Here is a 17,386-nt window from a genome sequence, read left to right as displayed (position 1 = left end):
TGAGTTATCACCTTAAATTTTTTTTTCAATTTTCCTTTTTTTTTATTAAATACCATACACTAATTCTGCTCTTATGACATAATCATCTTAATACTAAATTCTTGATAAAAAATTTAAAGCCCCATTACTCTTGTTTGATAAATTATTTCCATGCCAATAAAAAACACCTTAAATTTTCTCAATTAATTATATTGTTGTGTTTGATTTATTTTTTTTTATACGTCCTACAAGCCCCTCTTAAGAGGAGTTTCTGGCTTCACCACTGGCCCTTACCCTCCAGAATACAACAACTTTTGATCTTTTTAAGCATACACTCGCAATACTTGAATCAAGTGAACAACTCGATTCTTTTCTTCGGTGCAAAACAATTGAATGACATAGCAACACTTCAAAGAATGAGGGATTCATGGACGGCTCTATATGTTTATGCATGAACCATGGATGGAGAGAGAGAGAGAGAGAGAGAGAGAGAGAGAGAGAGAGAGAGATCATGTAGTTGGTTCAAGTTATTACTTGTGAGTTACAAAATGTGGTGAGAAAGGCGAGAGGGACACCCAAGGCCCCGGGAGAGAAAAAAAGGAACAAAAAGAAGAGATGCCAAACCCCATTTTATAGAGATATAAGGCTCAAAGATTTATACCAAAAAAATAATGACTAGCCTTTATAAGAAATTAACATAATTGATATAAAAATTAAGATCTTGATGAATGCACAATCGAAACAGCTGGTAAAGCTATATATATATGGCTGTTGTAGAAACGGTAATGAATACCAACCAATTAAGTGATAATGTTAATAGCCATAACTTTTAAAAAATAAATCGATTTGTATTTTGAAATACTCTAAAAATTTCAGCATAATTTAACCCAGTTGTGTTATTTATGCATTTTCTCAACAATGACAATGGCCACCAAATGAAAATATTCACACTTGAAATTCATTGTGATTCCTTAGATTAGTCCTCCCACAAATACTACATCACATTTTATCTTTCCACCAAAAACAAAATAACAAGTAAATAAATAAAAATTGACAAACACTCCAATTAATGAAACTGTCGAACACATTGCCACACATACTAGAGTTCCAGTTACAACGGTTACAAAAATCAGAGATGGAACCACCATCCACCACATGTTCTAGAGGGGACAACGGGTCACTCCATCCCCACAATGCATACAAAAGATGAAACGAACTTACTTTTGTCTTTTACACAGAGCCCTTCTCCTCTGCGTGTTTTTTTGGAGTTTCATCTACATCCACACTCGACTTACACAAAATTTCTCAGTGATTTTTTTTTCCCTAATTCCTTCGCTCCGATTAAGTAATAATACCCATTTGAATATGCCTTTTGTTTCTTTTGTTTATTAATCTACATATATATATATATATATATATATATTATTGTCTTTCTACAAATGGAAACGAAAAACTGAAAGCAATCAAAACTAAGACCAAACCGCCTATTCAGGATAGTCCATTTCAAAAGCAATAAAGATTAGAAACCAAAGTTCGTACTCGGGCAACACAAACCCCTAGTTTAGAGCAGTTCCATCGTGGGAAAGGCTCCTCCAGGCTATTCACTATTTAATCCTTTTTGAATTCTTCATATAATCCACCATTCATCCTCAGAAATCTCACACCAATTTTCTGAAGATTTCTATCATTATTCATAGTTTCTGCTTCCTTCTTACAATGTCTTCTTCTTCAAGGATGATGTGGGAAATCGATCAGCAAGAGGAAGAATTGTTTAACCAATCAGAAAGAATGTTCAATCTCCAGGTGGCTCAAAATAAGAGGGAAAAGTATGAGGAGAGTAAAAGGAGAGATGACAAAGCAAAAATGGGCAAAGCCTCACATTCCCGTCGAGTCATCCAAACTGTGGGTCAAATCTGCAGACCCAGCCATTCCAGAAACCTTGATAGAAGTAGGCAACAACGAGGTATAGAACTCTTGTACGATTATTTTGTCTGTAATAGTGCATTCCCTGATACGTACTTTAGATGTCGTTTTAAAATGGAACGGCATTTGTTCAACAAAATCATGATTGTTGTTTGCATCCATGATTCTTACTTTGTGCAAAAGAATGATGCTTTTGGTGCTATGGGTCTCTTTCCTAAGCAAAAAATTACTGCTGCATTTCGATGCTTGCATATGCAACATCTGCAGACCAAGTGGGTAAGATAGCGAGGATGGGGAAATCAACCATTCTTGAGTCCCTGATGAGGTTTTGCAGAACAATTGAATCTATGTATACCACAGAGTACCTCCAGAAACCTACTGACTTGGACTTGCAAAAGCTTCTGAAAAAGGGCGAGATGCGAATTATCCTAGGATGCTTGGAAGCATCGACTGTATGCACTGGACTTGGAAAAGCTATCCAAGTTTATGGCAAGGTGCTTAAGGGGACAGAAAAGGAGCAAAAAATATCATTTTGGAGGCGGTGGCATCTTTTGATACATGGATTTGGCACGCATTTTTTGGGGTCCCAAGAGCTTAAAATAACCTCAATGTCCTTACCCAATCCTCAATGTTCAATGATGTCCTGCAAGGAAAGGCACCAAAAATCACTTACTGGGTCAACAGACATAAGTACGACAAGCCATACTACCTAGCAGACGGCATTTACCCAAGGTGGTCAAAGTTTGTCAAAACAATGCCACATCCATGAAGTGCAAAGGAAAAACACTTTGCAAGCTGTCAAGGGGGGTGCGGGAAGGATATGGAGCGCTGTTTTAGTATCCTCCAAGCTCGATGGGTGATTGTTAGGGGTGCTGCCAGAATTTTTGATGTAAAGTCGCTTCGATCCATCATGATGACGTGCATCATTCTTCACAACATGATTGTAGAAGATGAGTACGATTATGATGCCGTTGATGAATATATGAACAATTCTAGAACACAAATATATTGTGCTCATGATGCCACCGAAGAATCCGTGCAACTCGAGCCATTAGAATGGGATGGATATTACAATGAAAGGCTCATTCAACGATATACTGCACTTCGCCATATATGCACAAGGCCTGGCAAATTGACTTGATAGAGCACCAGTGGGAATTCAAACAAGCTCAAGATACTTAAGTTCATTAAGTGTATTTGTTTTTATTTGGTATTTAATTTTATTTGGTGTGTTTTTTTTAATTCATTTAGTGAGTTTTTTTTTTATTATTTGGTATGTTTATGTAATTTTATTTGATGTGCTTATGTCATTTGAATAAAGACTCTCTTAATATAAATAAATTACCAAAATAAATAAATTTACTCACTTTAAATAAAGTACTAAATTCAATAAATTGGAAACAACATAAAGTACTCTATTCAATAAATAATAAATTACAACCCAAAGTGATTGAAAAATTATGAGCTCCGATTACAAAAAGTACTCTATTCATCATCACTTAACCAATTTGTGGTGTTAGGATGATCATCTCTTGTCGTGGTAGGACCATCTCCTCGTGCTCTCACTTCTCTTGCACGTCTCATTCGCACCACTTCCGCTTTCTCCGACTTCCAAAAATATTTACAATTTGGAAACTTCCCTTCTAAAGGCGTGTTCATAATGTCACGATCTCGTTGAGCCATTCTTTCTTCTCTAACTTGTTCCCTTTCTTGCCTAAGTAGCTTTTTTTCTCTCTCATTAGCTTGAAATTCTCTCTCAACAGCTGCAGCTTTTGCCTCCTCTCTAGCTTTTTTCAGCCTCAAATTTAGCCATTTCTTGCACCAAACTCAGTTCACCTTGACAAGCAAGTTCTTCCACATACTTTGCAAAATCATTCTTGGAAGCATTCCCTTTTCTCTTTGAAGCCTTTTTACCTTAAGGCCTAATTGGATAACGGCTTGACCCTGACGCATATTCAGGGGGGGCGTTTCGGGCACTTCTTCTGCGTCATCTTCATGAACATGCAAGGAATGATCGGGCGTAAAGTGTAGAGGGGTGTTGTCTATGAAAACTTGATAACTCATATATTTCATTCATTTATATCATCCATTTCTAGCTTCTTTGTGATGTTTTTGAGTTAAACTAGCTGCATTTTACCTTATTTCATGTTAGTGTGCAGTTACATGTACTTTAGGATCAATTTGAAGGCAAAAGAAGTGAAAACATGCCATTTTTGGGGTTGACCCTTATTCAACCGTGGAAAGAAGTTTAGTGGCCTGTTTTGAAGCCCAAATAAAGAATCCAAGACGAATCTAGCTTGTTAGGAAGACCAGGAGCTTAATGAGAAAGGAATTGGAATATCTAGCCTGATTTGGAGGAGCCAAATAGGGAAAAAAGTTCAAAACTTTGGCTTAATGGTTGGGATCACCTTGTAATCAGCTACAGCCCATTTAGCCTATAAATACTAGGCTTTTAGATCATTTTTTCACAAGCCCCCCTTGGGGTCGCCCAAAGCTCTCTCTCTTCTCTTTCTTTGGCCTTTCTTCCAGAAACAAAACCCTATTTCCCTTCACCATCCGTTGCCACCGAAGAAACCACGCAGCTAAGCTGTTCTTGAAGGATTTCCACATTAGAATTGCTTTAAGGGGCTTTCTTCTATGAACTTTAATTTCACTCATGTTGTTCTTGATATTTATATATTATGTAATCATGTTGTGTAATTAAGTTCATAGTTGGGGATTTCGATGTAGTCTTGCAAACCTACTCTATGTAATTAAGTTAAAGTATTCAAACTACCAATATGTGTTCTTGTTTCATTTATAGTTTAATTTGTTTGATAATCTTAACGTTTAATCACCATTAGGGCTGCTCATGAACAATTTAATCAAGGTTATAGTACACATCATGCTTAATCTTGGTGGACATGTGAATGAATGAAGAAACTGCTATGCATACATCCTGCCATGTGATTTCTTTGGTTCTTTGAAGTTTTCTTGTTCTTAATGGATTCTTACTTGCTAATCTAAGTTGAACATCACAACTAGATTGCAGATTAGGAGTACTTGATCACAACCACACATCAAATGGATGATCATAAATAAGTAAAATGAACCCTAGTTGCAGATTGGAGAGTTGAATGCGTTTTGACTTAATTTTCATGGAATTGACTTATAATGGTGAAATCGGTATCCCTAGTTCCATTCCCATTGTTTCTGAATCATTATATTATTCATATTTACGTTCTCTTGCATTTTAAGTTACTTTACTTCTCAAATCAAAATCAAAACTCAATTTGTTAGTGTTTTTTTAAGTTAGGGTTCACATAAAGCTAGTAATTTGTAGAGGTCTAATCAATCCTTGTGGTTCGGCACCCTCACTTGTGCCATTATACTATCCTTATATTTGCACTTGAAAGGAACACAACAAAACTTCAGGACCTACAGGCACAACTTTGAATTTAGGACAATCTTTGACAATATTCCAATATTCCCACTGGTTGAATGATTTATTTTTACTTTTGGTTTTGGCACTATACCGAGCTTGTGCTTGAAGTTCCTACACAATGCGGGAGAAGAAATAATATAATGAAAGTAGGTAACAAATAAATAATACAAACAAATAATTATAATCAAAGTAGCTAACAAATAAATAATACGAACAAATAATTATAATCAAAGTAGCTAACAAATATATAATACAAACAAATAATTATAATCAGAGTAGCTAACAAATAAATAATACAAACAAATAATTATAATCTAAATTTGGGTATAGTACAAACAAATAAATAATATATTCTTACCTGATCTGTCACATCCTGGCCCAGGCCCCCATCACATCCCAAGCTCGACTCCACCGTAGCACGATATTGTCTGCTTTAAGCCCCGACCACATCCTCACGGTTTTGTTTCTGGAAACTCACATGAGAACTTTCTAATGGGTCACCTTCCTGGGATTGCTCTCTTGCGAACTCGCTTAACTTCGGAGTTCCTACGGAGCCTGAAGCCAGTGAGCTTCCAAAAGGCCTCGTGCTAGGTATAGATGCGAATATACATATAAGGCTTACAGGATCCACTCCCTGGGTGAAGTGGAATGTCACATGATCCCTTAAATTTTCCCCACTTTGAAGATTACCACTAGCTTGTGCCAAGGCGTCTCTCCACGTACTAAATGATTGGCTAAGTAATTTCCAACAGCTGGACATTGATTCTTTGGTTCTTTTCCCACCAAAATTGGTATGAATAAGACTCCACATTTCTCGCAACTGTATCTCATTACTCATAATTGGATCATGAGTAACTTCAACCTAGCTAGTACACAATGCAACATCTTCAATAAGCGTCCAATTCGTACCTGCATCAGTAGTCATTTTGTTGGAAAAAAATTGGATTGAAACTTTGAGAGAAAAATAGGAATGTGGTTGAAAGTAGTTGAGAAAATATGAAATTGTGGTGTAAGGTAAAAGATAATGAGAAGGTATTTATAGAAAGGTAAAATCAATTTTTTTTTTAATTTTTCAAATTTTTTTTCGGATTTTTATTAATTTTTTACATTTTTTTAATTTTTAATTCCCCTAATTAATCTCTGCCATTGGATTTTAAAAAAAATTGAATTTCAACACTCTAGATTGTGCTATGTGGCACAACAGTAAGATTTCTGATTTTTAAACTGTTTTTTCTTTTTTTTTTTTAATTTATAAAGGCAAATAACGTGGACCGTTGATCTCAGATCCAACGGCTAATATTAAATTAAGTTTTTAAATTTTTTTTACTGTTGGAAATTCAACGGTCCACAAATTGTAGCTGCTAAAATCCAATAGATGTGGGGAAGCCATATGGCCTCCCCCACGATAACTTTGCCAAAGTGCGCTGCGGACCCCACTTCTGAAATCCTGTCGGACGATCACCCACGCACGCTTGAAGTGCACGTGCCTGATGCAAAAAATATATAAAACGTGGCTGACTTCGCCCATACGTCAGCCTTGCATCATGTTACCTTCGGGCTCTAGCGCTAGCAACTCGTGTCGAGCCTCTTCCTCGGGCCTGCTCGAGCTCCTTCACTAGCACACGCTGGGCTTGCTTGCTCAAGCTCTCTGCCATTGTTTGCAGGCCTATCCCTTGGGCTCCAGCAGACGCTGAAGCTGCTCTTATTATTTTTGCAAAAGAGAGTAACTTAATACTCAAAAACCCCTAGTTTATTATTTTTGGAAACCAAAGTAACTTAACACTCAAATCTTTTTGTTTTTTGAAAGTGAGTGTAGGACAATTAAATCTAAAACTTAGATTGGTCATACCATATAGTTTGAGATCCATAGGAGGAGACCATTCCTGATTCATTGAACCTTATCTTCCTTGAGATTTTGACACAAACGCCATGCTCCTGTAACCCAGAGGAACTACATTGTGACTTTACCAAAGTAGATGTGGATGAAATTAGCACTTACCTTAACAAACATCTTTGGATACTTATTGTTTGCAAAGCCTCTCTCCGCCGTGAGAGCAATCATCTCCCTTGTGAGAGTACCTCTTTTGTGAGGCAATCCCTTTCCTGAAAAAGTTAAAGCTCAACTGAACTCAGTTTCAACCAGTGTTGCGATTCTGGTTGCAATTATTACCCATCAACCAACATCAAACACAGTATCCCCTAGATTTTTTTTTTTTCCTTTTTGCCCTCTACCCTCTGTCACCTGACCCACATCCCTTTCTTCCTTGTCACATGATCCCTAATCCAACTCAGATCCAGGTCAGTAGGGTCCAATCAAACGGGAAGGTGTAAAAGAGAATGAGGAATCCTTAACCACCGTGATATATGAAAATGAATTATACAATTAAAAGTGGAGCAGAGAGGATAGGCAGAAGAAATAGTCATTCATTGACCCAACGAAACATGAACCCGACAATCGGACAGTATAACCTCCAGTTATCTGCAACAACTGAGGTAAAGACTAACTACCTAGATAACATTAAATCCGGCATTAATGGCAAGGTACGATCCAAGCTAATGTTCAATAGATGCTTACAAACCCATTTTCTTTTGATGGTGGTCATTGTGTACTTTCAATTGGAGTTAACAAGAAGTGTAGTGCGTGAGAGAATTAAGGAAAAATTGAAAGGAAACCTGGGAATAGAATTAACTGATTATCTGTCGTGCAACTTTGTTCGAGCAACTTATGAGACAACTACTACCCAGACAGAAATGGCAGGAACGGATGTAAAGGAATTAGTGGTCCATCTAGAGAGGAACATAGATTTATCCACCATGGAGCATGGAGTTAAGTTAGTGGGAGCAGCTTTGGTTAACAAAAGCTTCAATAAATGGAGCGTTAGAAACATTCTCAGATCTTCTTGGAAGGAGATGGGGAAGATTGAAGTGAAGTGGGTAAAAGACAATACTTTCATTATCACAGTCCAAGATGAAAATACTATAGTCAAAATCCTACACCATGTACCATGTGTGGTCATGAAGCGGAATTTTCCGGTCAAATGATGGCCGCAAGGGCTAGCTTTGGAGGAAGTTATTATGGACATGGTGTCATTTTGGATACAAATCAAGGATGTTCCTCCATACCTGATCTCTGAAGAAAGTGTGAGGAGATTGGCCTCAAAGATAGGGGAGTTCAACGATTTGGAAGATCTGGCAATGGCAAGGGGATTCTTGAGAGTAAAGGTGATTGTCAATACCAAGAAGCCCCTAATCACTGGATGTTGGCTTCCGAGGGACAACAACAATGAAACTTGGGTGGAGTTCAGATATGAAAGACTACAGGACTTTTGTTATCGATGTGGTAGAATTGGACATTCTAATAAGGAGTGTTCATTTGAACCTGTAAAAGGTGACATTGCAGGGTACGGGGAAATAGTTGGCTATTATGGGGGAACAGAGATTGGCGGAGGCGACAAGAATGGGCTCAAGGCCAGCTCATCAAAGAAGCAGAGAAGACAACATAGAAGAAGCCAAGCATGATAATATTGACCCAATAGAAACTTCTCTTCATGGGGATATGCAAAAGGAGAAAGGCAAGGGCTCAAAGAAGTGGCATATAATACATAGGAGAAGTGATGGGCCAAGCATCAATCCAACCCAGTGGATAATGGGGGAATATAGGCCTCTGGTAAATAGTCGTTTTATGGTGGGTCTCGAGCCTCTGGAATTGCATGGTGGGAGAGTACGTAATCAGACGATTACAATAGAGGAAATTCAAGAAGATACCGGTAGTCAAAGTGAAGGAGTTGCAATTTTGAATCATACCTTTGTTCTGCGACCCCAAAATAAATGGAGGTCAGATTCTAACATGGAAGGTATGATAGGAGGGAATGAAGATGATCTAAAGATGGGAAGTGTGGTAGTAGTTCAAAATAGAAGTCGAAAGAGAAAGGTAAGGACCACGCACCCTCCCCACAGGAAAAAAAAAAAAAAAAAAAAAAAAAAAAACAATTGAAGAAGATAATATGGATAGAGAAAAAAAGGTAAGGGTTATTGCTAGACTAAAGAGAACAACCACAAGGGAAAGATGCCTGATGATGGAAAGAGCGATTTATGCGGAGGAGGAACTGCAGGAAGTCTCAGTAGAGTACCAGGAGATGTGGGAGTATCTGGAGGACATCTTTGTGGGTGAAAGAAATGCAATACTGGCAAGGAAAGTCGGGAAGATTACGAGAGACTAAGAAAACTCACATAGAAGTGGTGGCGGCTGGCCTTCAACTACCGCATGGTCACCATGATCTACCTCTTTTGGAACTGCTGTGATCTTGGGTCGGGCACGGTAGTTCGAGCCCTACATAGGCAAATTAGGAAACGCAGACCCTCTACGATTTTTCTTTCGGAAACGAAAATGAAATATCATAGAATATGAAGAGTCAGATGGTGAATGGGTTATGCAAATAGTTATAACGTCGCACCTGTGGGGAGAGCGGGGGGTCTAAGTCTTTGGTGGGATGATTCGATGAAGGTGGTAATTATCAAGGCCACTCAAAACTATATTAAAGCTAAATGTAGTCTGGTTGATGCATATTGTGTGTTTCGCTTCACCAGAATATATGGCATTTCCTATAAGGCTAAAAAGGCAGGTTTTTGGAAAGGCATGACTCAGAAGTTCAAACCGGACACCATCCCATAGGTATGCGGTTAAGATTATAATGAATTCTTGTGGGAACATGAGAAATCGGGTGGTGTATAAGTCAGGTACAACTGGCCAAGATACTTGGAGGAATTCATGTGTAAGCTGGAGCTTATGGATCTAGAGTTCAACGACCCAAAATATACATGGAAAGAAACGAGGAATGGTCAACTGGTGGAGGCCCGGCTCGATATAGTGCTTGTTAATGAGGGTTGACATGCGATATGGCTTAACACGATGGTCACACATAGAACTGTACTGGGGTTCCATCATCGTCCAATATTAGTACATGGAGATCCGAATGTGGTGAAAGAAAAAATTTTGTTTCGGTTCAAGGCATTTTGGGCAAAAAAGTTAAGATGCAAAGAAATTATGAACCAAGCTTGGGCAACCCCCCCCCCCCCCCCCCCCGAGAAAGCAACAGTATGGAGCAATGGTCTTCAAAGATCAATAATTGCATTACCAAGCTGATGAAGTAGAGTACAGAGAAGTTCAAACAAAGAGATTGGCAAATTGAAGAGATGATGAGCCAATTGGGGACTTTTCAATGCAACTGGAGAGGTAATTATCAAAATATTGAAGAGTTAAAAAAGTGGATTTGCTATGGAGACAGGATGAAAGTTTTTGGCAGCACAGATCAAGAGTTAAGTGGCTAAAAGAGGGGGATGCAAACACAAAATCCAATTTGGATTAATGCAACTCATGTTGTGTTAATTTCGAAATTGCAAAAACCGAAATCTCTTTCACAATTTCGACCCATTAGCTTATGCAACTACTCATACAAGGTGCTCTTAAAGGTGATGGCAAACCGACTCAAAATGCTACTGCCAGGCCTGATATCCCCAAACCAAAATGTATTTGTGGACGGACGAGAAATACAACACAACATCGGCATTGCCCATAAGTTGCCCTATTTCCTTAAACTCAAAAAAGCAAAGATATTTAAATTGGGAATCAAACTAGATACGCACAAAGTGTATGATAGGGTGGAGTAAGATTTCCAATTGGCAATGATGGAAAAGATGGGGTTTAATTTACGCTGGAGAAATTTGATTTTGGGATGTGTATCATCAGTGAACTTTGCTATTCTCATTCATGGGCAACCCATTTCAAAATTTGCTCATTCGCGAGGACTCTGATAGGGAGATCCATTATCGCCATATCTATTCTTCTTGGTTAGTGAGGTTTTTTCTCTTATGCTTCAAAAGGCAAGTGATAAGAAGTGGATTGATGGCCTTTAGATGAATTTGGCAGGTCCAACCATATCTCACATTTTCTTTGCAGACGATACTTTAATCTTCTTTAAGGTAGATAAGGTAGACTGTCGACACTTGATTCAGTTAATCGATGAATACTATTTGGCGTCAGGACAATAAGTGAACAAAATAAAGTCAAGTGTTTTCTTTGGGGGCATTGTTCCAGAGGCTTTAAAGTGGGAATTGACTGAGATTCTTGGAATTGTGATGGTTGAAGACCCGGGTCCCTATCTGGGTGTCCCAACTGTACGGGGAAGGTCAAAGAAATGTGGGTTAACCTATGTGAAAGGAAGACTTTTGGGGAAAATTCAAGAGTGGAAACAATCCATGTTATCACAAGTAGGGCGGGAGGTAATGATCAAAGCGTTGGTGCAAGCTATCCCGGCATACCCAATGAACCTTTTCAAGTTCCCTACGATACTATGTAATGAACTTGATGCAATGATTTCCAAGTTTAGGTGGGGGCAAAGAGGTGGTGAGAACCAAATCCATTAAGTTTCAAAGGAGAAATTGTGTCAATTAAAGGCTGAGGGTGGTATTGGCTTTAAGAGCTTTGAAAATTTTAACGACGCTCTTTTGGCAAAGCAATGTTGGAGATTGATAACGGAGCCGGATACTATATGGGTGCAAGTTCTCAAGGCTCGATATTTTCCGAATTGCTTATTCCTGGAAGCAAAGAAGGGTGGTTGAGCTTCATGGGCTTGGTCTATCCTGTTAGTGGGCAAAGATATCTTGCTTTCGGGATCTCACTGGCAAATAATGAATGGTAGAGAGGTTTGGGTGTGGAATGATAGATGGCTTCCATCCATCCCATCGGGTAAACTGGAACCGCTGGGAACTGTGTAAGTTACTAGAAATTTGAAGGTGAACTCCCTGATTTCCTAGATACTGGGGAATGAGATATTGAGTTTTTTAAACCTTTTGTGTCGCAGGGGGACTATAAGGCGATTTTAGGGACATCCATTGGTGACCCGACGTCTCGGGATAGATTGGTGTGGCCGTTTGAAAAACATGGGACATACACGGTTCGCTCGGGTTACCACTAGGCTTATGCTAGGAACAGACCACCAAGGATTTTGCGTTCTTCTACTTCGGCCACCACTCCAATCTACATTTGGAAATTGGTATAAAACATGCAGGCTACACCAAAAATTAAGTTCTTTATGTGGAAGACCCTTCATGCGGCCATTGCCACCATGGCGAGTTTATTTAAGAAATATCATTTCCATCTCCTATGTGTCCCATTTGCAATGCACATGAGGACTCTATTGGACATCTTCTCCTTCTATGTCTGTGGGTGGAAGTGGTATGGTTCGAGGGTGCACTTAACATGCGGATCCAGTGGGATGATATCACTAATTAGGTAAACTGGCTGAATGTTTGCTTGGAGGCATTTAATGGGTTGAAGAGTGATAAGAAAAGGTTAATGTCTTATCTTGCATTTACTTGTTGGCAAATCTGGAAAACAAGATGCAACTTTCTTTACAACCAACAACAAATCAATCCCAGGCAGGTGGTTTTATGCTTCTACCTTCTTCCTCTTCCTCATTTATGAAACCCTAGTTGCAAAACCAGGTTCATGCATTAAACTCCCAATCATTGTGTATTACAGTTGCATTGTTTTAAGATTTCGCATTAAGTTCTTGGTCTGGTTTTAAGCTTTAAATCTATTTTTAGAGCAACCTTTTGGATTCAAGTTAGATTCATCCTTCAACTGTTTAAATGGAGAATCTGACTGGTCATTTGAATCCAGATTTTATATGCATATCATAACATCATATCATTTCATGATTTGAGTTGATATCAGTGCCACAAGGTGAAGAGCTCAGGAGGAGTTACCACTTCATGAAGACCGAAGGAGTTCATCTTGTGTAAGGCAAGGTTGCACAAAGGTAAAGATGCTCCATAGAAAGGAACTAGGAATTGAGCTTGTGTGGTCTTTGTATGAACCTTGTTTATACTAATGGATTGGACTTAGTGAAGAGTCCCCAATTTTTTAACCCAGAGATGGGTTTTTTCTAGCAAAAAAAAATCTTGCGGTCAAAGTTTTTTATATTGTGTCACACATCTCACACACACATACATAGTACATATATTGAAGGAAAATTTATGAAAAACTAAGTTCATTAAGCAACATAATACATGCTTTTAACAATTAAATGGCGGAAGCATGTTTCTATGCACTTTAAAACAAAACTTAAACCATGAAATTCAAAGCCTAGTAGTTGTGGTGAACCAAGACTCAACTCAAATCTTAAAGAAAAAAGTTAAGAAACATTTATACCTTTGAGCATGACTGTGAGCACATACCATTTAAATGTTCATGAGATATATGTACTATGTATGGGTATGTGAGATGTGTCACACAATATAAATCACTTTGAACACAAGATATTTTTTTGGCCAGAAAAACCCATTTCTGGATTAAAAAACTGGGGACTCTCCACCGAGTCCAATCCACTAGTGTAAACAAGGTTTATACAAAGACCACACAAGCTCAATTCCTATATCCCTATCTACAGAGCAGCTTTACCTATATGCAACTTTGCCTTACACGAGATGGACTCCTTTGGTCTTCACAAAGTGGCAACTCCTCCTGAGCTCTCCACATTGTGGCACAGATATCAACTTAAATCACAAAATGATATGATGTTATGATTGATAACTCATATATTTCATGCATTTATACCACTCATTTCAAGCCTCTTTGTGATGTTTTTGAGTTAAACTGGTTGCATTTTACCTTATTTCATGTTAGTGTGCAGTTACATGTACTTTAGGATCAATTTGAAGGCAAAAGAAGTGAAAACATGCCATTTTTGGGGTTGACCCTTATTCAAATGTGGAAAGAAGTTTAGTGGCCTGTTTTGAAGCCCAAATAAAGAATCCAAGACAAATTTGGCTTGTTAGAAGACCAGGAGCTTAATGGGAAAGGAATTGGAATATCTAGCCTGATTTGGAGGAGCCAAATAAGGAAAAATGTTCAAAACTTTGGCTTAATGGTTGGGATCACCTTGCAATCAGCTACAGCCCCATTTAGCCTATAAATACTAGGGTTTCAAATCACTTTTTCACAAGCTCCCCTTGGGGTTGCCCAAGGCTCTCTCTCTTCTCTTTCTTTGGCCTTTCTTCTATAAACAAAACCCTATTTCCCTTCACCATCCGTTGCCACGGAAGAAACCACGCAGTCGCGCTGTTATTGAAGGATTTCCACAACAGAATTGCTTCAAGGGGGTTTCTTCTATGAACTTTAATTTCACTCATGTTGTTCTTGATATTTATATATTCTGTAATCATGTTGTGTAATTAAGTTCATAGCTAGGGAATTCAACGTAGCCTTGCAACCCTACTCTATGTTATTAAGTTAAAGTATTCAAACTACCAATCTGTAATCTTGTTTCATTCACTGGTTTTATAGTTTAATTTGTTTAACAATCTTAATGTTTGATCACCATTACAGCTGCTTGTGAATTATTTAATCAAGGTTATAGTACACATCATGCTTAATCTTGGTAGACATGTGAATAAATGAAGAATATGCTATGCATACATCCTACCATGTGATTTCTTTGGTTCTTTGAAGTTTTCTTGTTCTTAATGGATTCTTACTTGCTAATTTAAGTTAAACATCACAACTAGATTGCAGATTAGGAGTACTTGATCACAACCATGCATCAAATGGATGATCATAACAAGTAAAACGAACCCTAGTTGCAAATTGGAGAGTTGAATGCATTTTGACTTAATTTTCATGGAATTGACTTGTAATGGTGAAATCAGTATCCCTAGCTCCATTCCCATTGTTTCTAAATCATTCTATTATTCATATTCACATTCTCTTGCATTTTAGGGTACTTTACTTCTCAAATCAAAATCAAAACTCAATTTGTTAGTTTCATTTTTTAGTTAGGGTTCACATAAAGCTAGTAATTTGTAGAGATCTAATCAGTCCCTGTGGTTCGACACCCTGACTTGTGCCATTATACTATCCTTATTTTTGCACTTGAAAGGAACACAACAATGATATGCATATAAAATCTGGATTTAAATGACCAGTCAGATTCTTCAATCAAACAGTTGAAGGAAAAATCCAACTTGAATCCAAAACTTGGTCTAAAAATGGTTTAAAGCTTAATACATGACCAAGAACTTAATGCAAAACCTTAAAACAATGCAACCCTATTATACAATGATTAGGTGTTTAATGAATGAACTTGGTTTTGCAATTAGGGTTTCATAAATGAGGAGGAGGAAAAAGGTAGAAGCATAAATGCTCTTTCTCTCTCTAACTTCTCTCTAGAGAGAAATGAACCTGGAAACCCTAACTAGAAAAGAACCCTAGCTAGGGATCTTAACCCCAAAATCATCAGTTTGTTTTAAGGACACTTATTGTACTATAAACTGATCAGAAAAGATTAAAGACTGAGATTTGACCATCAGCAAAAAGCTGTCAGGAAGCCCATGTTAGCAGCTCTTAATTTGCATGCCCAGCTAGCTGGAAGGCAGCGAGCAATTCTGACTAGACAACAACGTTAAACAGAATGTACCAATAATGTATACGTGAAATGCACATGGATGACCAAACCTTGTCATATCCTTGAATGTTTAATCCTAGCAACAGCAACCCATAATTAGATAATGTAGTCTAGAACTAAATTCAGTATGTGGTACACAAATACAATATTTGACAAGGAATATCAAACACTTAAGACTAGACTTTACAATCTCCCTCTTTGGCTTTCCTTGACAAAATACCCTAAGCATAGAACTAAACTCACTCACCCACACTCGAGAAAAGCGCCAAGAAATGAATCCTGCATATGAACGACTCTTAACAAGAGCAAGTGAAATTTATCATGGGTAAAAAAGGGCTTGCAAGGTATGAAACACAACGAAATTTGTCTCCCCCATTTTGTCATGGCAAGACAAGGACAAGATGGAAAATCACACAGAATAGTCAAATTTACTACAAATACACAGGACAAGAACAACAAGAGCACAAGAGATAAAGAATTTGCAATAGATCATGTGGATATGCCCAAGCAAAGTGTAGCGACAATTAGATTAGTAACAAGTAAGCACAAAAAGATGCATGCATTGATTTATCACCCCCATATTGGAAACTCCCCCGGAAATGATGCTTACAATATAAACAAACTCTTGAACAAGATTACCACACAAAATTAAAGATTTGCACCAATATACAACCAACACCATAACAACCAGTACGAGAATGAACAAAGATGTAGCTGGAATATCTATGCTTCCAAGAGATATGTAATTTAAAGAACATAGAAAGTAGGCGTGCAGTGCAATTCTCAATGGACAAATCTTCAAAGGCATACACAAACATTAATAATAAGATTAACACAAGCTCATAATCTTGCAATGAAGTGTCAAGGTATGTGAGAAAGGATTTAGGATAGCCATCTTAAAATCATAGATCCAAGCACTTAACCAAAATGGTCATGCCAATTTTAACCAAGCTTTTAAAAATTCATACACCTTAAGAAACAATACTTCCTACATTATATAAACAAACGACAAGATGCAAAAAATAAGGCAAAGGCCTTGAATGAAGGGAGCACATTTTGTTAGACTTTGAGTGAGACACCAATTGAGAGATGTCAAGGTCATTTGAGAGAAGGTGTATAATTTATGAACCACCATTCTAAACAATGAATTATTGATGTATGACATAAGGAAGGGAATTTGAGACATTGAAACATCCCATGACATTGCATGAAGGGATACTTTTGAAGAGATTTTCCTTTGATCGATGATAATATTTCTTTAAGTAAGCCTCCTCCCCCCCCCCCTTTTGTTGTTTTCGATGTTCCTATGCTCCCATTTTCTTTTTAATATTTTCTTTTGGGGAGACACAAAAAGGAACAAGGGAAATGACACTTGGTTTAGATTGCAGAGTAAGAAAAGTCACTACCAATCACATAAAGCCAATGCAAGTGTAACACTAAAATCACCTCAAGATTTGGATGATGGAAACATGATTTTTAGAGGCTATCAAGACAATATGGAGAACATTTGACATCACAATGAATAATTATCCATGGATAATCCAAAAAATATCGTGAATGTATGGCAATTAAGATAAGCATATAGAGAGATAAAACA

At 37.8% G+C, this 17,386-nt stretch overlaps 1 protein-coding gene across 1 annotated transcript; it reads left to right on the top strand.

Annotated features, from left to right (window-relative positions):
- Positions 1–8,407: 8,407 nt before the first annotated feature.
- On the top strand, positions 8,408–8,845 carry LOC137710018 (uncharacterized). The gene has a single exon (XM_068448984.1). The coding sequence runs from the start codon at positions 8,408–8,410 to the stop codon at positions 8,843–8,845; it is 438 nt and encodes a 145-aa protein (XP_068305085.1).
- Positions 8,846–17,386: the final 8,541 nt, after the last annotated feature.

Source organism: Pyrus communis, chromosome 12, assembly GCF_963583255.1.
Source record: "Pyrus communis chromosome 12, drPyrComm1.1, whole genome shotgun sequence".
NCBI classification, from domain to species: Eukaryota; Viridiplantae; Streptophyta; class Magnoliopsida; order Rosales; family Rosaceae; genus Pyrus; species Pyrus communis.
This window is presented reverse-complemented; position numbering and strand designations above follow the sequence as displayed.

What these genes read in the sequence shown, in the direction of transcription:
- LOC137710018 (XM_068448984.1), top strand. Translation starts at nt 8,408, where the DNA reads ATGGTGTCATTTTGGATACAAATCAAGGATGTTCCTCCATACCTGATC.